The sequence below is a fragment of the Balaenoptera ricei genome, chromosome 13 (genome assembly GCF_028023285.1).
Source record: "Balaenoptera ricei isolate mBalRic1 chromosome 13, mBalRic1.hap2, whole genome shotgun sequence".
In the NCBI taxonomy this organism is placed as follows: Eukaryota; Metazoa; Chordata; class Mammalia; order Artiodactyla; family Balaenopteridae; genus Balaenoptera; species Balaenoptera ricei.
Window position 1 is genome coordinate 16477376 of NC_082651.1, and position 22010 is coordinate 16499385.

Consider the following 22010-nt stretch of genomic DNA (forward strand, 5'->3'; position numbering starts at 1 on the left):
CACTTCTGGAACACCTAGCAGGAGAAAAAAGTCTGAAATAAGAGGATGGTTTTGTGGATGTTTTCCCCCGGTGGTGGAAATTGACCTGACACAGTGATCTGGGTGAGGGCCATTAATTAACAGACATGGAAGGCTCCATGGAGCCTCATGGCCTGTGCTGATGGGGGAGAAACAAGGGAGGCAGAGAGGACAGAAAGTGAGACCAGGGCGTCTGCTTCCCTCGCTTCCTGAGATGGAGCAACTCAAGGACTTATAAGTAGACGACCATCTGAGGTCATCACATCCAATCTCCCGCCCTGTTGGGGGCAAGAATCCTCTGTATGTGGTCATTCCAATTTTTTTAATGGCTTCATTCACTTTATTTTTCTCATATAAAACTATGTGGTGGCTACAGCTGGAGCCTGGGTCCTCTGCACGGAAACTCTGGTGTGGGTCTTTACAACATCGTCAGTGAATTCCTGATACGGAGACTTGGTGAACGCTGTCTCTTTCCAGAGATCAGGAGTGAGATAACTGTAGGTCTTGGAAATGGCATCAAAAGTGGCCTTGGCATAGTTGCCCAGGGTGGCAGTGCAGCCCCTGGCAGAGGTGTAGCAGTCGTCAATTCCAGCCATCATCAGTAGCTTCTTGGGCACAGGGGCTGAGACGATGCCAGTACCCCCTGGGACCAGGGATAAGGCACATCAGCACAGAGCCACAGCGGCCAGTCACCTTGCAAGTTACAGTATGGGGCTTGCTGATCTTATCCCCCCGTAGCCTCGTCGCATGGCCATGATGGAGAGCTTGGCCAGAATAGTGGCCCCATGGATGGCAGTGGCTATCTGCTTAGAGCACTTGACACCCAAACCGACATGTCCGTTGTAATCCCCAATGGCGACAAATGCCTTGAACCTGGTCTGCTGGCCAGCACGGGTCTGCTTTTGCACAGGCATAATCTTGAAAACCTCCTGCTTGAGGGATGTTCCTAGGAAAAAGTCAGTGATCTCAGATTCCTTGATGGGCAGAGGGAAGAGATAGCTTTCCTCCAGGGACTTGATCTTCAGGTCCCTAACCAGGTGGCCCAGCTTGGTGATGGGGAGCCACTCCTCATCCTCAGCCTTGCCTCCATGTGCTCTGCGGCCCCGACCCTGGCTGTGACCCTGACCCCGGACGCCGCTGCCAAAGCTTCCGCAGAAGTCACCGGGGCCTCCCATTCCAGGGCCCCCAGGGGCCTCTGGGCTCTCCTGCAGCACCGGCGTCATACGCCATTTGGTGTTTTTACAAAGAAGAAGGGTCATCCCAATTTTTTTTTTTTAAACATCTTTATTGGAGTATAATTGCTTTACAGTGGGGTGTTAGTTTCTGCTTTATAACAAAGTGAATCAGCTATACATATACATATATCTCCATATCTTCTTCCTCCTGGGTCATTCCAATTTTGATTGAACTGTCCCAGTGTCAGGGAGAGCTCTGTTACAGTTCCCCTTGTGCACTAATGAAACAGGAGGGAAAGGGGCAGGGCACAACCTTTAAAAGAATGACATAGCCATAGGACATGATGAAAACTAGTGAGAACCAACTGGGTCCAAGATGGCGGAAGATTTGACTTCCAGTGGACCTTGAGCCTCATTATATGCTCATTGTAATACATTAGCATATGCTAAATGACACACCCACAGGCGCCATGACAGTTTTGAGGCCCAGCATAAAAGGCTAAAAAGTGGGCCGTGGCCCAATTCCTGGAAATCCCCACCCCTTCCCCCAAATAGTTGGAATAATCCTCCCACTCATTAGCCTATGAAATTACCCAGCCCATAAAAACTAACCACCCCATATTTTGAGGCCTCTTGCTTCTTGCCTTTCAATGACCCACACTCCGTCTTTGGGGGTGTGTTTCTCCCAAGGCCTCTCGCCTTCTGAGATAGTGCACACTTTGTCTGTGGAGTGTATTTCTCTCTAAATAAATCTGATTCTTACCCATCACTCCGTCCTCGAATTCTTTCACGATGAAGAAAGAACCTTAAATTCACTGGCGACACTAGCATATTTATTACACACTTGTGCTTGTATGTCTATAGGAGTGATTCCTAGAAGTGGGACATGTACGTTTTCTCTTTTGATGGCTGCTAACAAATTATGCATGTGTGGAAACACACACTGTATTGATACATACAAAAATGAGTACATGGCAGTCATGGCGAGACAGGGAGCTCAAAAAGAAGGAAGGACTTTCTAATAGTTAAAAATGTCTCACAGTAGAGCAGAGCACCTGAATTGGGGTAACAGGTGTTCAAAAAGTAGAGCTTGGCACACTCTGGAGACCACTGGGAACCTCTCCAAGGAGGCAAGTCCCCCACTGGTGGCTTCTGTGGCCCTGAGTCCTTCCAAATACAATGCATTTTCTAGGTGAGGCTTGGAGAACAACAAAGGTTTTGCAGGACCCATTCAGAAGCACTCTGAGCCCATCTCCTTGCAGAGGCTTCCACTGGGCTCTGCTCGCCCTCTGCTGTAGACACAGGCCTATCTACTGTATCCCCAGCTGGGATGCCCTGGATTCTGCTGGGACCCTCCCCTGGTGGCCTCAAGAGATAAATGAGTTTTTCCCAACAGGTCAGAAGTCTTCCTATGAGCCCAAGGGGGACACCCTGAAGAGAGCAAGAATGGCTGGTGGCAGAGCTTTAGGCAAAGCTGCTATTTTGCATGGTTGAGGACAGAAATCTTTACAGGTTTCAAGGGAAGTAGCCTGGTTTGCTCTAAGGTCTTGGAGGCTCTTGGCGTCACCTTTTTTTTTTTTTTTTGATGTGGAGGACCAAACTATAGTTCTGGGGTGAGGAAGTGACTGTGATGGTTTCTCTCTGGGGTCTTCACCTGGGCCTGAGCTCCCACTGAGTGTTCGTGTTTATCCTTTACTGCCCTCTGTGACCTGTTGCCATCACAGGCCCTTTTGTCCTGTCCCCCTGCCAACAGCCATGCCTCAGGGCAGGGGCCCCATCTTCCTTCCCGAATGCAGTTCCACCTCCCGGAGGACGGCTGACTGCAGGGTGGGGGAGGGCTTGCTGCTGCTGTTATTATCATTATTGCTACTACTATTATTGTAAATACATCCTGCTTATCCCTTTGTTGTCCCCTCCAGGCGCTCAGAGCTCTAATATTCCACCACCTCCACCTCTCATCCTCTCTTCTCTAATGCATCTTGCTTTGCCCTCAGGTGCTGTTAACAGATTGACAGTGAGTGACAAGGACCTGTGTGAAGGTGTCTGTTACCCAGCAGTTTTCCTTTAAGAGAATTGGTTGTTGCTACGGCAGCACAGTAGCTTGGCAAGGTGGCAACCATATAGAAGGCGTTAGAGAGGAATTCTTGGAGCTTTCTGGTGCATTCCCAAAGCCGGACTGAAGAAGACAGAATGTGGATTTCTTCTGAAATAATGTTTTAAATGGAGGTTTCTAGTTAGTTGAGTCCACAGAACGGCTTATGTTTGTGGAAAAACCGTAGAAACAGTACTGTTTCAGGAGCATGCTGGACCCATCCACCAACACCCTTGTAGCCCACATCCTTCCTTGTGAGGATATGAGTCAGACTCTGAAAACTATGGTGCGGAGAACTGTCAGTCAGGGTCGGAGGACTGAGCCAGTAACTCACTGCAGCTCTCGGAAGACATTTCATATTTGAAAGAGTTGAATGTGGTCGGTATTCATCTCTTGAGGTTCTTATAGCTCTGACCCTGACTGAATTCAATCAATCGCTCCCAGCCCCGCCTGCATGTCGGAGTCACCTGGTGGGGGGAATGTAGGTGGTGCTTCACACTAGCAGAGCTGTCATTACAGAAGCGGCCCCTCCAAGGGGGCTAGTGCACGTGCTTGTCCTGGTTTATGTGCAGCTGTTAGGAAGCATGGGGCAGCCCTGGATGCACCGTGTGGACTGATGCGAGGAGGAAAAGAGATGAACAAGCTGCAGAGCGGTGTGTGAGGCCTGCTAAGACTTATGTCCATGATGATGTGATGGATAATGAGTTATAATCTGTGTTTTGGAAAAAAATTGGCTTAGGAGGTTTCTGGGAAAACCAAACCATCTGGGTGTTTGGCTCATCTGAGATCTTGGAGAAATGAACCTGAATCTTTGTAGGGTTGTATGAAATCTTCAACTGTAGACTTCTGCCTGGATTTCTCCTTGGGATCTGCCTGAGTCAGCCTGAGCCCAGAGCAGAGGTCCCAGGACCTCTTTGGATTAGGGGCAGTGGGGTCACCTCTGGGATGCCTCCAAGGGGCTTCCTGTATCCAACCTGCTTTCTCACTGGAAAGGTGTAGGAAACCTTCATTTTGTCCCTTCTTGCTGTCAGAAATTTCCCTTTTCCTTTTCTATGATTTGCCTTAGTCATTGATTTTACCTTGTGGATAGAAAGTCTCAGCCTGCATTTACTTCAAAAACAATGGAAGTTATCTCTGTTTGCCAAGACTTGGCTTTTTATTCCTTGATTGTTTTACATTACATTGTAATGTATAGCTTCAGTATTTATTTATGGAAAGGTTTTTATTTGACTGCTTAAAGGCCAAAGGAGCAAAAACAAAAACAAAACCAAAAAAAGTGGAGGTGATATCTCTGCTTCTTTCTATCTATCTATCTATTATCTATCTATCATCTATCTATCTATCTATCTATCTATCTATCTATCTATCATCTATCTACCTATCTATTATCTGTCTGTCTGTCTGTGTATCTATCTGTCTGTTTTTACATGCAGAGACTATCCTTGGAAAGAGATTCAAGACACTAGCAGCAGTGATTACTTTTAGAGAGGGTGATTGGGGAACAGGAATGGGAGGGAGATTCATTTCTTTGTACTGTTTGAAATTTTTACCATATGCATATTAACTATCTTTTTAAAAAGTTATTTACTTAATTTAGTTATTTTTTGGCTGCATTGGGTCTTTGTTGCTTCGCGTGGGCTTTCTCTAGTTGCGGCGAGCGGGGGCTACTCTTCGTTGCGGTGTGCGGGCTTCTCATTGCGGTGGCTTCTCTTGTTGCGGAGCACAGGCTCTAGGCGCGTGGACTTCAGTAGTTGTGGCTCGTGGGCTCTAGAGCGCAGGCTCAGTAATTGTGGCGCATGGGCATAGTTGCTCCGTGGCACGTGGGATCTCTCCGGACCAGGGCTCGAACCCGTGTCCCCTGCATTGGCAAGTGGATTCTTAACCACTGTACCACCAGGGAAGCCCCATATTAACTATTAAAAAGAGGGTAGAGCTGAGATTGATATGCTTTATGAGTAGACTTTGTCCTCAAATTCTTTTTTTGTGTGTGTGTCCTTAAATTCTTACACTGAAATACTAATCCCCAGGACCTGTGACCGAGACCTTATTTGGAAGTAGGGTCTTTGCAGATGATCAAGTTAAGGTGAGATCATTGGGGTGGGTACTAATCCAATATGACTGTGTCCTTATAAAAAGAGGAAATTAAGACACAGAGAGACACACAAGGGAAAATGCCATGTAAATATTGGAGTTATGCTGTCACAAGCCAAGAAAATACCAGAAGCTAGGAGAGAGGCCTAGAACCTAACCTCTCTAACACCTTCAGAGGGAGCATGACACCACTAACACCTTGATTCTGGACTTCCAGCTTCCAGAACTGTGAGACAATATGTTTCTGTTGTTTAAATTACACAGTTTGTTAAGATAGTCCTAGCTATCTTAACAACCAGTGCAACATGTGAGAAAATGTTAGCAGAAACTCCAAAGAAAGGAATTGACTGGATACAAGGGGTAGTGGGCAGTGGGGAGTTGATTGGGGAGGAGGTGTGGGGCAGCATGCATGGCCAGGGACCCTCGGCTGGGACCCCGTGCCTGCTCCTTTGCCCTGGCTCCCTTTCCCGGTTGCCTGCCCCTGGCCCCTGGCTGGACGTGCTGTCCAGTACACCTGGGCTTTCTGGCTGTCTCAGAACAGTCCTTGTGCCCCACCTACGATCACCTGTTACTGATCCCGCAACATAGGAGGTTAGGTCATTGACAACGCCCATCAGGATGAACTTCCTGGAAGATGCCTCTGGGGTTAACTTAGCCAAACAGAGTTGTTTCTTAGGAATTTGCTTCTCTGTGAGTCACATCCTGGAACCCCACATTTGCTAGACTGGCCCAGAATTTGCCAAGCACAGCAAGGAGAGTAAACTACATAAGGACGATTGACAGTTGATAATCCTTTGGAGGGGCCCCTGTAGGTTTCTGAGGAAGCTGGGTCTGGCCCTTAGTGGCTTTAGCTGGGGTGAGTTTGGGGCTGTGTATTGTTTTCATGCAGCCGTCATGTGCTCTGTGTCCTCTTCCTCAAGACGTGGAGACTTCCTGCAGGGACATTGGGGTGGTGACCTCCTCTACTCAGGGGCAGACACAAATGGCCACCCTTGCTTTGCACCAGGGGTTTGCGGCAAGGAAGGCACCTCCAGCAGTGCCTCCGGGGCCCTGCCCCTGGTTGGACAGAGCTCTGGTGGCCCCAGGAGTGGACATTGAGCCGAGGTCTGGGCAGCAGAGGTGATAAAGGGCTGCTGTTTGGAGGAGGCAGAGACTCACGTCCTTGGCTGTGTGGTGGTGAAGATGGTAGCTAACAAGGGCTCAGAGTCACTGGGTGTGTTAGGCTCCAAGGAAACCCTGGGCCTCACTCAGAGACTTCTTCCTCAGGAAACCATGTTTGGTCTTTCTCCCAGGAGTCTAGTTTGTGTCAGTAGAGCTTTTCTCCGTTAGACATAAATTGCACCAGAGGCTTGCCCAGGTCCCTGCTCAGCCACGGAGGGAGGAGTTGGGGCGGCTGCCTTCTAGGAACACCTGGGCCAAACTGTCCCTTTAGGTGCTTCTCTGAGCCTTCCTTTGGCTTTCACTGAATGCGTTTCATGGAACAGATAACGAGCCCTGTGTTTGGTGCTCAGGATCTTCCAGGGAGCACTGTGGGCTGGGATCCTTGCTCTTTCCAGCCAAGAAAACCCAGCCCCTTCCACCAAATCTCTTAGGTGGGCACTTGAGGCAGAGTGGTCAGTGGCTTATCCGGTGCTGGCTTTTCATCTGCAAGATGCTTAAGGCCTCTCAGAAGTAGTTAGGCTATAAATAAGCACAGGATTAAAGCCTCCAAGGTTAATAGTTAGAAGGTTGTAGCAGCTCTAGAAGAAAAGACTCGGTGAGTATACGAAGTTGTGTTAGAGATTTTAAAAGGGCGTTTCTGTGGTTTTTTAGGAAAAAAAAAAGACTTAGCACCAACTCAGACACATGCACAGTTCACTGTTCACACTTTCTTAAAAGACATGTATTTGTAGTATGGCCTCCTCAGAGTTGCTGGGTGCCACAAGGAAGGACCTCCTTCCTGCCAAGGCAAAGCAGCAAAGGGCTAATCTGGGAAGGGTTTTGATTTGCTTGTGGATGGGCTGTCCTAGCAAGCCTGAAATCATAGAGTGAAAGTTTAACATTGGGCCACTGCCTCTGGGAGGGTGATGTCTTTCTGTGATACACCAGCCCCCTCCTCCTCCTCCTCTTCTTCTTGACATCACCTCCCACACTTCCAGGTAAAATGAAAACCCTAGGATGGCAAGGATCTTGTCTTTCTAGTTCATTACTGTATCTTCAGTGCTTGGATCAGTAGGCACCAATAACAATTTATTGGCTGAATTAATGAATGGAAGAAGAATGAATGAACTTCAGGAATATTTAGCACTGTACTTGCTGTGATTCTGTTCTTTATTAATTGACACAAGAATGACCTTTCATGACACCTTTCAGATCCATTACACTCTCTCATTCTTGATGATGCTTGGTTGGCCAACCACTCAATTTCCAGAATTCTAGGCCAACCCAGGATTACGACTGGCTTTTTGCTCCCTATCTTGCGCTTCCCCCCACCCCCATCCCCAGCCTCTGCTGTCCCCAGATCTTCTGTTGCTTGAGGACCACAGGCTGCCAGGGAACCTTCAGGATGAGCACCATTGGCCAGGTTACTGTTCTGATGTTCTTCTTCCACCAGGGACTCTGTGTAATTCTGAATAGGGACGTGTCTGATATCTTGACTAACTTAATGCACTAAACTCCCCGTCAACCATTTTAATGTCTCAAGGACATTACTTCTTCCTAGGCAAATGGGAAGACTACATTTCCCAGCCCCTTTGAGGATTAGGCAAGGCCATGTGACTACTTCTAGCCAATGAATTGTGGGAATTCCAGGCTGAGGCATTTAGGAAATGTAGGTCGCCTGCCATATTGACTCCATTGCCTCCCATGGAAACCGATGGGAGAAGAGTGTCACGAGATAAACCAAACTGGATTCCCAAGGGACTAGATGGATGAAAGGGCCACTACCTCACTCAGACTTTGTGTGAGCAAGCTACAGACATTTGCTAAGCCATTGAAATTTCAGGTTTAATTTGTTATTGTGACAGAGCTTAGCCTATCCTGATTTATACCAGGAGAATATGGGAGTTTAAGAGAATGGAGGCTTGGTAGGCACAAGCATTTAAGGAATAAGCCCAAATGCAGACCTCCCAAAGCTGGCTGAGGGATAAGCTCAAAGAAAACGTGAGTCTCTGGGGGTAAGATTTACTCCCCCCCACATTAGGCCTAATACTCCTCCCCTGCCTCCACCCCCCATTTACTTTTCTGAGAAGTTTGGTGAGTCTGGCTTTTCTGGAGATGCTCCCTATTTGGCTTGGCTGGCAAAATTTTGCTGGGCTTCCTTTATTAAGCGTCCATCCTGCCTCAGACTTCAGTTTTTGGCAGAGTCATTTCTAAACCTTATTCGTTCAGTCAAAATTTATTGAATGCTTACAGTATGTCATGTCCTGTTTGCCAGATGGGAAGGATGCAGAGGTGAGGAGGACACGATTGCTACCCTTGGGGTGGCTACACAGAGCGATGCCATTAGCGGTGTAATCGAATAGTCACAGGAGGCTCTGGGCAAAGAGGAGATGGTCTCACTGTGCCTGGGAGTTAATGACAGAGGCTTCACGAGGAGGAGATTCTCCTGTTGCTATTTCAAAGGACACGTGTGTGTCTGCCATAGGGATGAGGGTAGGAGAAGCCTTCCAGGCAGAGGGAACCGTGGGCGTGTGCAATCGCAGCAGCGCGGTTCCCCTGGCACGCAGCTGGGGCTGCATCAGCTCGGATGTACAGATTGTACCGGAGGCAGGGCTTCTGTATAAAATTGGCTTTGGGAGATTGTCTGTGTTACCACTTAATGCTTATTGAATTTGTGTTTTAACGGAGAGTTAAATTTTTACTAAAAAAAAAAAAAAAAAGCAGAAGTAAAAAGGTTTTTAGCAAAAAGAAAAGTAAAAATCTTTTGACTGGTTAGGCATCAATACCAAGGAAATAATTTGAAAATAGAAAAAACTTTCTGCTCCCGGATACTCTTGACGGTGTTATTCATGATAGTTTTTTAAAAAATGAAGACCTAACTATTTGACAATAGAAAGTTTAGCTAAGTGATGGCCTATCACATGCAATGTGAGGCTAAGAACTCTGTCATGTGAGGAGATGCTTACACTGTCACACAAAAAGTGCAGGATACTAATTTTTTTTTTAATTGAAGTATAGTTGATTTAGAGTGTTGTGTTAATTACTGCTGTACAGCAAGGTGACACAGTTAAGGATACTAAATATTATGTATAATACAATCAATTGTATAAAAGGTATAGAATAAAATGAAAGAAAATATACTCAAAATATACCCACATGTTGTTAAAAGCAGTTATAACTCGAGTGTTGAAATTACGGGCAATTTAAAACTTCTTTTGTATAAAATTTTCTGTTTTCTAGATATAGTGTGAGTGCTACTCTTATCTGGGTGAAAAAAAAGCTTTAGTGTGCCTTTCTTTCTGATTCCTTTTCTGCTTCCCCATTTTCCTCTCTTTTCCCTCCTCTAACCCTCCCTCCCTTCTTCCCAATTTCAGACTCCTAGGTCTTTAGCATAAGCCTAATAATTTAAATTAGACCATATGACAAAAGTCAGTTATGCTACTTGGTAGCAGCGTACCTCGTGTACAACATGGTGGTGAAGATCTCGGGCTCTGGTATTGAACTGTTTGGGTTCATACACTTTGTGTGGACACTTTGGTTTACTAAGCTATGTGACCATAAGCAAATTATTTAACTTCTTTCCCCCTCATTTTCTTGTTCTTTAAAATAGATTTAACAATAGTTACTACTTTAGGATGTTGAGAGGATTAAATGAGAACAGAAGCGAACTCTTTAGCAGGGTACATAGTCAGCACTCAGAAAATAATGTTACTGGCTTAGTTTTAGGATGCAAACTTATTTAAAGCTTAATCATCAAAAGCAAAGACAAACATCCTAGCAAGTCTTTGTAAGCTTCTTGTCAACAGGTGACCCTTGAATATGTTGAGAGGGGACTGAATAATCAAAGTTCTTATTTAACATATAATGTGGCCCATACAGTGTTCCCCAATTTGCAGACTGGTGAGTCTATTAGAATGAGTGGATCAATCTTCTCTAAATACCAAGAACACTTTAAAAAAACATTACAGAGTCAATGGAAACTCTTAGAGGAAGGTCTCTTAGCAACAGGTAACCTGGGCTCATCCTGAATGCCTTTAGAACACTAAAAGCCATAAGCAGGTGTTTGTGAGCTGATCAGAACCTGGGATCTTGGTTTGGATGAGTTATACTGAGACAGAACGTGTGAAGCCTTAGCCTGGGGCATGGCAAACCTGAGAGGTGCTTCCATAACGCCCCCGCGCCTCCCCTCCAAAGGTTCGTTCCTCCAGCTGATTGAAAGCCATTTAGCAACAACCAGTGGTGTGGATAGGTCCTCACTGTATGGCTTTAGAACCCAGGGGCTCATCATGAGTTTCCTCACTTAGACTGAAATTTGCAAACATGCCCATGGATATGTCTGCTTCTGTCAACTCACATCACCAGCAGAGGGGTGGGGAGGGTGGGAACACAGCATGGCCCAGAGGGTCCTGTCCCAAGATAGAAGCAGCTGGTCTGCAGATCCTTGGGGAGCTGACCTCCAGGAGAGGCTGGAGGAGGTGTCTCTGACAGGGAGGGGGGGATGTGGAGAGAAGAGAGGAGAGGAGGGGATTTTACAAAGAGGGAGCTGCCCCCCTCCGCATTTGGTTAAGGTGCCTTGACAGGGACAGAGTAACCCAGGGAGGAAGGGGTGTGGAAGGAGGGTGTGTGGCAGGCAGGCTCACGTGCGGTGGCCTGTGGGAAGCAAAGTGACAAGACTCCCATGCTCTTTGCCACTCAGAATGAGGAGGAGAAAGAAGGGGATTGGGGCTGCATAGTGTCATTTGATGACTTGAGACCTGCAATGTGTTATCCCCAGAGAATTGAAAATTTCCTGCTGAAGACCTCATGATCAGACAGGTCCCGCCTGTCTGCATTTCAGCCAGAGGGAGAGGGGAACATTCCAGCAAAGGCAGTATCCTATACACTGACTACTGGGGCAGCTGTCAAAGGTGATATGTCTGTGTCCATACTTGAGCGAATGAGAGGGAAAATGCCACAGTGCTGTCAGGAGCCTTGTAGAGGGTGGCTGGTCCCAATTCCCACCGGGTGCCAGAATCCCCGCCTTTCCCCCTCTGACCTAGCTCTCCAGTGCCAAGGGGAATTCACTGCTTTGTAAAATTCCTTGAGTCTGGATTGTCCCCAAAGATGTTCCAGTTAACCCTTCTCTTGTGATGTGTGCCTGAAATCAGCTTGGGAAACCCAGCACGCTCTCCCCTCCTCGGGGAGAAGCAGAGCACACTCTAGTGTGTCAAGACTTGGCAAAGTTCCTAAAGATAAAAATCTGTTTGATTTTGTGTAGCCTTCATTTCCCCTCTTTTTCCCACAATAACTTCCATTAACATTCCATGGAGCTAATGAATCCATTAGCTGGCAAATGCCACCCTGATGGTTGGAAAAGACCTGTGTGTACTGTGTACAGTCCTGTCCAGTCCTTGATGTAACTGAAACCTGTTGGTTCGTGTGTCTGTCTGTGTGTCCCTCCCTGCCCCACCTCCCCAGGTCCTCACAGCCAGCTCTTTGGGACCCTCACCTCTTGATCACTGTCATGGGAGAGTTCCAGGTTGTCGGTGTCCCTCTTAAGGCACTTCCCCAGGTGTCATCTGATGGGGGCTGACTTGGGCAGGACTGTCCTCCTTTTCTTTGGTCACGGTCCAGGGACTTGCATTCCCTTTTTTAGCAGCAGGTCCATGTCCTTATATAACGAACACAGGTGAGGCTATTGCCAACCATGGACAAAAGAAATAAGACGGCAGCTAATGATTGCTGTGTCAGTGGACTTAAAAGAGACCTATATTTTCTCCACTCAGGTCATCTTTGCCTTAAACCAGACCCTCCTGCAGCAGGAGAGCCTGCGAGCGGGCAGCCTTCAGATCCCCTACACAACAGAGGACCTCATCAAACACTATAACTGCGGGGACCTCAGCTCCATCATCTTCAGCCATGACAGCTCCCAGGTGAGAGCCCTTATCCCCTGCTCAGCTCAGGGTGCATTTAAGTGCAAGAATAAGGACGTTACCTGCCGACACTAGGACATCCTGTGTACAGAGGATCGAGGTCATGAAGGGCTCTAAAAATACAATTGGGCAGATGTAGGTGTGGAGTGGGATGCTGCAGCTAACAAAAGCATTCTTTAAGAAACTTAAGAACTGAGAGGGGGACTTCCCTGGTGGCTCAGTGGTTAAGAATCCTCCTGCCAATGGAGGGGACACAGGTTCGAGCCCTGGTCCGGGGAGATCCCACATGCTGTGGAGCAACTAAGCCCATGAGCCACAACTACTGAGCCCACACGCCACGCTACTGAAGCCCTCGCGCCTAGAGCCCGTGTTCCACAACAAGAGAAGCCACCACAATGAGAAGCTCGTGCACCGCAACGAAGAGTAGCCCCTGCTTGCTGCAACTAGAGAAAGCCTGCGTGCAGCAACGAAGACCCAATGCAGCCATAAATAAATAAATAAATAAATTCATTAAAAAAAACAAAAAAAGAACTGAGAGGGGCATTGATGAGAGTTAATTCCCAGATGAAGTCAAAGGATGAAGCTTCAAGGGACTTGGCGGCAGGCCCCATGGCTTAGGCAGCAGGCAGCATGAACCAGCCTTCAGAGAGGAGAAGGGGTCTGAGTCTGAAAGCCTCCTTGCTGACTTAGGTAACTTTTGAGAAATGATGGAGCAGAGCTTTGGCTGCAGCTTCCGGTGACTTCCAGAAACATGTGAGCACGATGCAATGGGAAGTGTTCATGGTATTCTTACGAGGGGGCACATAAGAAGCTGGGGAGGCTGCCAGCATTTCCGGACATGGATTCCATCCTGCAGTACTGCAGTGAGTGTGGCCGAACTGGTGCAGTCGGTGTAGACACAGGACAGGCCTTACCTGGGGGCCACCTAGGGGAAGAAAGTGGCCGGCCAGGGCTCAGAGGATGGCAGCCTCCCTACAGGAGGGAGGTAGGATGGATATTTGTTATGCTTCGATCAACAAGCTTCCCGTGGGACAAACCCTGGCTTCCTTCCCTTCCCCACTAAGATCACGTGGAAGTGGCGAGTCCAGCTGAGCTTCTGAGATGGGGGAGCGTGTTGTCTTGCCCACCTTCAGGACACTGGCAAAGAGAGAGGAGGGAGCTGGTGGGTGTGAGGGATGCTGTCCAGGTCTGGTAGATCCGGGGACCCTGTCATAGGACATGTGAGTGAGTATAAGAGGTGAAAAAGGAATGTCCCAGGGAGAGGGACTCACCCTGCAAATATCAAAAGATAAAAGGAACTTTCCAGAAAGTCTAGAGAGGGAGGAAGTAAAACCAAGGCAGAGCAAGCAAGAGGAAGTGGAAAAGAAGAAATACACTAAAAACGGCATAGCAGAGTTTATGGTGGTGATCATTCTTACGTACACCCTGGGTGGGGGAAGTGGGGAGAAGGGTGAAGGTCAGTTGGGAAATTAAAATTTGACGCGGCAGATAAAAGTTAACATGGGTTGGGAGGTGCTTGGGAGTTAGTTATATGGGCAGATGGCACGGCTGACAGAGCTGTTTGGGGACAGCTGTCTTATGCGTTCCTCTCCTGTGGCTCCTCCACACCTGTCCTGTTCACGGGGCCCCTGAGGGTGGTGGGGGGTATGGGGAATGTGCCTGCCGTTGTGGGATGAGGGCCAGGTGCGTGGCCGAGTGGTGCAGGTCGTAGGGCATGTCTGGCATTTAGAAGGCGGAGCAGGACGGCAGGGGGAGGTCACCTTGCACGTTTGGGGCTGCCTGCGTGGAGAGGCTGCTGGTGGAAAGGCACTGCTGTGCGCGGAAGAGAAGAGATTTTGGGAAACGGAGGGAAGGATCTTACATAAATGACATGATCAAAAAAAAAGATGACAAAGGAGAAGGTGAAGGCTCTTGACTTGAAAATGAAAGAATATCATTTCAAGGAAATAACAGAAGGAGAGCTGGTTATCCAGAAAATGGAAATAGATGTCTACATTACAGAGTGTGAAGATTTTCAAAAGGTCTTTTGGAGGGTACTGGAAGTAGGAGAAGGAGGCGGGTACATATCCTACTCTGTATTTGACTAGGGTAATGGTTAACCTTGTTAAATGCCAGGGAGCAGGAGAGGGGGCGGTGGGGGGAGGCCGAGGTTTGGGACTGGGGAGAGAACCAATGCAACGTGTCAGCCTCGCCTACAGCTACTGTGTTGCAAAAACCACCCCTGATTGTCACAGTTTTGGTGCATTAGCACCCTGCTGTTAGCCAAAATACTGAAACTGGCTAAGATGTGCACTGGAATCAGGTGAAATATTCACCAGTAGGGCAAAGAACAGTGGAGAGAGCGAGAGGGAGAAATGGGAATTGGAGAAATAATGAAGATGTAAAGATAAGGAATTTATAAAACAGTTGAATGTCTATAGAAGTTCGATGTATTTGGTAATTGAATCATAATGGTTGATTCTAAAGTATGTAATTGTGTAAAATTATTTTTATGAAAAAATCATGTGTGAATCAAACAAGTTAAAACTATGGATGTGCTGTGGAAGTATCCCAAGTGTCCACTGACAGATGAATGGATAAAGAAGATGTGGTATATATATATATATATATATATATATATATATATATATATATATACACACACAGTGGAATATTACTTGGCCATAAAAAAGAATGAAATAATGCCATTTGCAGCAACATGGCTGGACCTAGAGATTATCATACTAAGTGAAGTAAGCCAGACAGAGAAGGATGAATGTATGATATCATTTATATGTGAAATCTAAAAAAAATAATACCAATGAACTTATTTACAAAACAGAAACAGACTCAGAGACATAGAAAACAAACTTATGCTTACCAAAGGGAAAAGAGGGAAGGGAGGGGGCTTCCCTGGTGGCGCAGTGGTTGAGAATCTGCCTGCTGATGCAGGGGACACGGGTTCGAGCCCTGGTCTGGGAAGATCCCACATGCCACGGAGCAACTGGGCCCGTGAGCCACAATTACTGACCCTGCGCGTCTGGAGCCTGTGCTCCGCAACAAGAGAGGCCGCGATGGTGAGTGGCCCGCGCACCGCGATGAAGAGTGGTCCCCGCTTGCCGCAACTAGAGAAAGCCCTCGCACAGAAACGAAGACTCAACACAGTCATAAATAAATAAATAAATAAATAAAAGAACGTGAATTTCTAAAAAAAAAAAAAAGAGGGAAGGGAGGGATAAATTAGGAGTTTGGGATTAACAGATACAAACTACTAAACATAATTAGAGAAACAACAATGATTTACTGTATAGCACAAGGAACTGTATTCAAGATCTTGTAATAACCTATATTGGAAAAGAATTGGAAAAAACTGTATGTATAGCTGAATCACTTTGCTGTACACCTGAAACTAACACAATATTGTAAATCAACTATACTTCAATTAAAAAAAAAACACAACTGTGACGTGTTATGCACAGAAATGGTTTCCTTATAGAAACACGTAGCATCAAACAGAATCTTTTTTTTCTTTTTCTTTTTTTTGGCTGCCCGTGTGGCTTTCAGGATCTTAGTTCCCCAACCAGGGTTCGAACCTGTGCCCCCTGCAGTGGAAGCCAGGAGTCCTAACCACTGGACCGCCAGGGAATTCCCCAAATAGAATCATTTAAATGGAACAGAAATACTGTTTGACATATGCTAAGAGTTCTTTCAGGGCACTTCATTTAATATTTTTTCACTTGGGTTACAGAGAATGATATTACTGTCTGGAAAAATAGCCGGCAGGAGGCTCCCAGAATGGTGTGTCACTTTTTACCTTTTTCTTGACAGTGTCTTGACTCTCTGGGCTGGGTGATTTGATGCTCAAATTAAGCAGCTTTGTTCATAACTCTGTTGCCCTTATTTTTTTTTCTCTTTATTTTGGCGGAGGTTCCCAATTTTATTAATGCCACGCTACCACTTCAGGAGCGCGTCACTGCTCAGGAGATCGACAGCTACTTCCGCCGGGAGCTTATCTACAAGCAGAACGAGAGAATGGGGAAGTGGGTGAAGGCCCTTTTGGAGGAGTTCCCTGACAAAGGCTTTTTCTTTGCCTTTGGAGCCGGTGAGTTGCAGGCTACCTCTGATTAGACCCAGGGCTCTACTGCTTCTCCCGAGGAGGGGGTGTCGAGGTGGGCCCTGCTATGCGGTGAGAGGGGTGACACCGTCTTTGACTTTTTGATGATGTCAGAGTATCCATCGTGGCTGAAACTTTGCTGGTGCCTGTGACACTAGCTCTCCCTCCACGGGGGGGCTCCTGATACACTCCCCAGGCAGGAAGGCATTTCTCCCTCTTCTGAACTCAGCACTTAATCCCAACTTCTTCCTGGCACCTTTCTGTTTTTTAACTTCCCTTAAAATTTGTCTGTTTTTTCTCTCCTACCTGACTGTGAGCCTCCTAAGTATAAGGTTGGGGGCTGATACATCAGCTATTATTAACGATGAGTAGTATACATGGAAATACACTGGGAAAATTATTTCCTTTTGTGGGATTTTTGAAATAAATTCTCTTATCTTCTTGAGGGATTTTAACATACCTTTGCAGCCTCCAGAATTAAGGACAGAAATGCTGGAGGCTGGGTAGTGTGCAGAAGTGTGTATTTGCTGGTCTAGGTTTCTTTCAATTCTTCCACTAGCTTCATAAACTTGAACAAGTCACCCCACTTAATTTTTTTTTCTTACCAATAAAATGCGGGGATTGGAGAGAAGCACTTCCGGAATAGCAGTGAGTGATCCAGTGTAATCTCCTGATCTCACGATCCTTAGCTTACTTACATCTGCAAAACACCTACCCCCCTTCTTTGCCATATACGATAGCATTCACAGGTTTTAAGGATTGGGATCTGGATATATTTTGGGGAACCGTTATTTAGCTTACCACAACATCTGAAACTCAACTAATGTAATATCCCATATTAATGGAATAAAAGACAAGAATCACACGATCATCTCAATGGATGCAGAAAAGCATTTGACAAAATGGAACTCTTTCATGATAAAAACACTCATCAGACTAGGAATGGAAGGGGACTTTAACAACCTGTTAAAAAAGTTGCTATGAAAAACCCATAGTTGACATCATATTTAATGATGAAAGACTGAATGCTTTCCTCCTAAGATGAGGTACAAGACACGGATGTCTGCTCTCACCACTTCTCTTTGACATTGTGCTAAAGGTTCTAGCCAGGATAATTAGACAAGGAAAAGAAATAAAAGGCATTCACATTGGAAAGGAGGAAGTAAACCATATCTTTTTTCATCGTCTTGTGGATAGAAAATCCTAAGTAATCCACAAGAAACACCTATTAGGACTAATAACTGAGTTCAGGATACAAGGTCAATATACAAAAACCAGTTGTATTTCTATACCTTAGCAGTGAATAATGCAGAAATGCAACTAAGAAACCAGTTCCACTATATTCAATGTCTTGTAATAACCTATAATAGAAAAGAATCAGAAAAGAATATATACGTACATATATTTACACATACATACACATTTATATATACATATATATAAAACTGAATCACTTTGCTGTACACCTGAAACTAACACAACATTGTGAATCAACTATACTTCAATAAAAAAAATAAGTTAAAACAAAAGAAACCAGTTCCATTTACAACAGCATAAAAACACTAAGGACTCAATTTAGGGACAAGCAAGATGCAAAATAAAAACTAAAAACATCATGGAAAGGAATTAAAGAAGACCTAAGTAAATAGAAAGACATTTCATGTTTGTGGATTGGAAGACATAATAAATAATGTTAAGATGACAATATTCCCCAAATTGAGCTACACATTCAGCGCAAGCCCTATCAAAATCTCAGCTCCCGAAAATGTTTTAAAATTAATGGAGAGGGTTGCACCACTTTGTGAATGTTCCCAAAATCACTGAATCGTACACTTGAAAAGAAAGAATTTTATGTTATGTGAATGAGATTCCAATAAAGCTGTTGTAGAAAAAAATAAGGGGTCAGGTTCCTGTATCCTGTTTGTTGAAAAATTCTATCATGAAACAAATTGCAGTGTCTGCCTTGGTAGCCCTGAGTGGGTCAGGGTGTGGGTTTCCTCTGCCTTGAGTCCCGTGTTCCGTAGTTGGATTGTGGACCGTGCTGTGTGGCGCCGTGCCCATGTCTCGCCTGTGTCAATGAATGGCTTTCAGCTGTCAGCCCTCACCCTGCAGGCACCCTGACAGGGGTCAGGCCCCAGAGGCCCCTGTGGCTCGTCCCCTCGTGGGGTGATGGCGGTCCTCTGTTAGGACTCAGAGCCTGTGGCTTTGTTCCAGCGGCTCTGGCAGGTCTGCGAAATGGAACAGGCGAGAGCTGGGCACACAAGGCTGCCCGCCCCTGAGTGTGGGCTTCTGCCTGCCACTCCTGCTGGACTCAGCTGATGTTTTAAGAGCTTCCCTGCCATCCGCTGTTGGGATGATGGGGCACTGGGAGCAGGGGCAAGGAGAGGCTTTGAGAGGACGTCGGCCTGCCAGGTGGGTTGGACCTGGGCAGTTTGGAGGGCCATCCCTCCAGACGGGGACTGTGCTGGACACATGGCACAGGTGACACTGGGACACCTGGGCTTGCTTGATTCTCAGTCATGGTTCTTCATACGGCTGCAGCTCTGGGTAGAGACCTCACAGCCCCTGGGCACTCTGGGTATGAGGAGTGTCCTGGATAGCCACCAGGGTGCAGTTGTCTTCGTGGGGCTGCTTTCTCCACCTCATGAGTCTATTTCTTCTGGTGCCTTCTGAAGGCTGAGTTGACCAGAGGGAACCACAGAAATTCAGAAATTGCTCCCAAACTCTTAGCCTTGGCAGTGAGAAATTTAAAGTGCTGTGTGGTTAGCACACTTTTGATTGTAAAGTGAGGATCACCCCAGACTGAAAGCTCCAGAGGTTTAAACTGCAACAGCGACGGGATCTGCAGATGAAATTTAAAGATGAGAAATGGAGCTCACCTTTGGAGTAGAAGGAAATTGAAGTCACACGGAATAGCTTGGTCCTTAATGATAAAGATTGCTAATAGGGGCTGTTCATTCGCTCCACAAATATTGTTTTCATTCCTAATTGGTTGAGAGCATGGACGCTGGAGCCAGACCACCTGGGCACCACCTGTGCCTCTTCCTCATCTGTAAAATGGGGGTAATAACACACCTACCTTATCGGGTTGTTGTTGGGGGGAGGCTGAATGATGTGTAAGGCACTGAGAACAGTGCCCTGCACCTCGTAATGCTCAGGAAATGTTCACTATCTTTATTATTGTGATTACTCCCTGTCACATGGACTTGGTAATGGCTGGGAGAATGGAAGCCCTCGCAGCAGCACTCTGCAAGCTCCGTCTCCTTCCCCCCGCCCCGAGTCCAGGCATACTCTATACATGAGTTTGCTGCACTTCTGCACCGGGGCTAATCTGGGCCTTGCCAACATCCTTTTCATCTGAGTCAGTTGCCCTTCATCAGTCTTGGCGTCCTAAACTCTATGGTGGGACCCAAGAATGCAGTAGAGCCCAGTACCTTCTGCCCCAAACACCACCCTCGGGCTCCCCAGGCTCCCAGAGGCTGCTCTAAGTTCCCTCTGCTTCTTCGCAGGGAGAGTTTGGATGGACCTTAATTTGCTTTCCTGGTCTCTGCGTCTTGAGTATTCGGTTGTCAAAATTGCATAGACCCTGGGGCCAAGCTGCCTGGGTTTAGATTCTGCTCTGCTGTTTCTTCTGTGTGTGAAGTCCTGAGCCTACTTTACCTGTTTTCCATTTTCAAGTGGAGATAATAACGATACATCTAAGGTTCTGCTGGATCAGAGAATGGAGCGCTGCAATTTAATTAGCCATTTAGGACATTAACGTGCCAACTGTCACAGAGAGGGGCATTGCGACCCTAGAGGATCATGTCAATTCTGAGCATCAAAACCTGAAACGAGAGAAGATGAATCCCAGGATCTACCCTTTTAAAATACTTATTTGACGAAGCCACTGTAAGCTTATCTGGTTGATCTTTGTTGCTTTTTATTGAAAAAGAAAGAAGTGAAATAAAATTCAGGTTGAGGTTTCCAGCTATGGTGGCTTCTGCTAAAAGGAGGGTTTTATTGTGCATTTTTAAGTAAACATAGGACAGAAGGGGCCTGGGGTCTCAGAGGTGCTTGGTTTACATAAACGAGAATCCTGGCTCCAGAGGTGGAAGGTTGGGACTTGGTGTCCTCTTAGCTGTGTGCCTCGGGGCAGCTCACCGCGTGGTTCTGATCCCGAGCCCTGATCTCTGAAACGCTGCTTATCCTGCCCTACCTGCCTGGCAGAGCTGTTGAGAGGCCCCCTTGCAGAAAAGCTTTCTGAACTGTACTGGGCTGGTCAGAAGGGAGGGGGTTGGCAGGGTTATTTCTTGGTTCCGGAGTGTGTGTCTGGGGGTCACGAGAGCTGCCACATTTCTGATCATTTTTCTTACTGCAGGGCATTTCATGGGCAACAACACAGTTCTTGATGTTCTGCGGCGCGAAGGCTATGAGGTAGAACACGCCCCCGCTGGACGACCCATCAACGAGTAACCTTCCTGTGCTTCTATCCCGGTCGGGGAGCAGTTAGGGGAGCCGAGAGCCGCACAGGGCTGCTTGGGCGCCAGGGTGGGCTGTGTCCTGAGCGGCTCCAGGGGCCCCAGCACGGACACCAAGCGGCCACTCGGTCCCCAGCTCAGCTGGCGGCCCCTCGTGGCTGGGACTGTGTCAGACTTGGGTTGGCCGGCCGGGCACTTTGGGCAGCAGAGGCCACACTGGCCTTTCCTCAGCAGTGCTTGGGGCAGAAAGGAAGGTAAGGGGAGGGTGCTCCTTGGTCCTGGGGCCCAGGAGGGGTGATTTGGCTTGACGCTCAGTGCCTTTGACCTGGGCCCTTGGGAAGTTTTAGGGAGGCAGGTGGTGGAATCAGTCATAATGTAAGGTCAGGGGGGCTGGAGATGCTGGGAGTGCCTGTCAGACCCATCTCTGGGCAGAAGCAAAGCCCCTTCTCTTTCTCTGAGCTGTTTCCTACCCCCAGGTCTGTTTACTTCTCATTTTTATGCAGTCACCCTCCTGCCCTGTGGCCCCTTCCGTAAAGAATTGAGGAGGCCAGGATCTCCCACCCTCAGCAATGCTGCTGCCCCACGCTGGCCTCCCTGCTAGTCTCTGCCCCATGTCCAGTCCTAGTGGGCACAAGGTGGCCCTTCCTACCCACTCTGTACCAGTCTGCTTGGGCCGCCCTAACAAAATACCGCAGACTGGGTGGCTTCAACAATAGAAATTTATTTTCTCATGGTTCTGGAGGCTAGACGCCAAGATCAAGGTGTCGGCAGGTTTGGTTGCTCCTGAGGCCTCTCTCTTTGGCTTGCAGGTGGCCGCCTTTTCACTGTCCCCACGTGGCCTCTCCTTGATGTGCGCACAACTCTGGTGTCTCTGTGTGTCCACACTTCCTCTTCTAAGGACACCAGTCAGACTGGATTAGGGCCCAACCTAAAGGCCTCATTTTAACTTAATCACCTCTTTAAAAGTCTTGTCTCCAAATACAGCCACATTCTGAGGCGCTGGGGGTTAGAGCTTCAGCATGTGAATTT

At 47.1% G+C, this 22010-nt stretch overlaps 1 protein-coding gene and 1 pseudogene across 23 annotated transcripts in view; one reads left to right on the plus strand and one right to left on the minus strand.

The window, feature by feature from the left end:
• TRABD2A (TraB domain containing 2A) overlaps positions 1-22010 on the plus strand; it is a 60908-nt gene that overhangs the window by 33098 nt on the left and 5800 nt on the right. For 18 of the 23 annotated variants that reach the window (XR_009506428.1, XR_009506429.1, XR_009506418.1 and 15 more), the window contains 3 exons: positions 12282-12428; positions 16335-16509; positions 20882-20972. Coding sequence is in view for 8 of the 23 variants with exons in the window: in XM_059942660.1 (XP_059798643.1) it covers positions 12282-12428; positions 16335-16509; positions 20882-20972 (413 nt within the window). In the remaining 15 variants the exon portion in view is untranslated. The remainder of the gene's footprint in view (positions 1-12281; positions 12429-16334; positions 16510-20881; positions 20973-22010) is intronic. The other 5 variants (XR_009506432.1, XM_059942661.1, XR_009506426.1 and 2 more) reach the window with 4 other exon arrangements.
• LOC132376828 (small ribosomal subunit protein uS5-like) lies at positions 353-1248 on the minus strand (annotated as a pseudogene).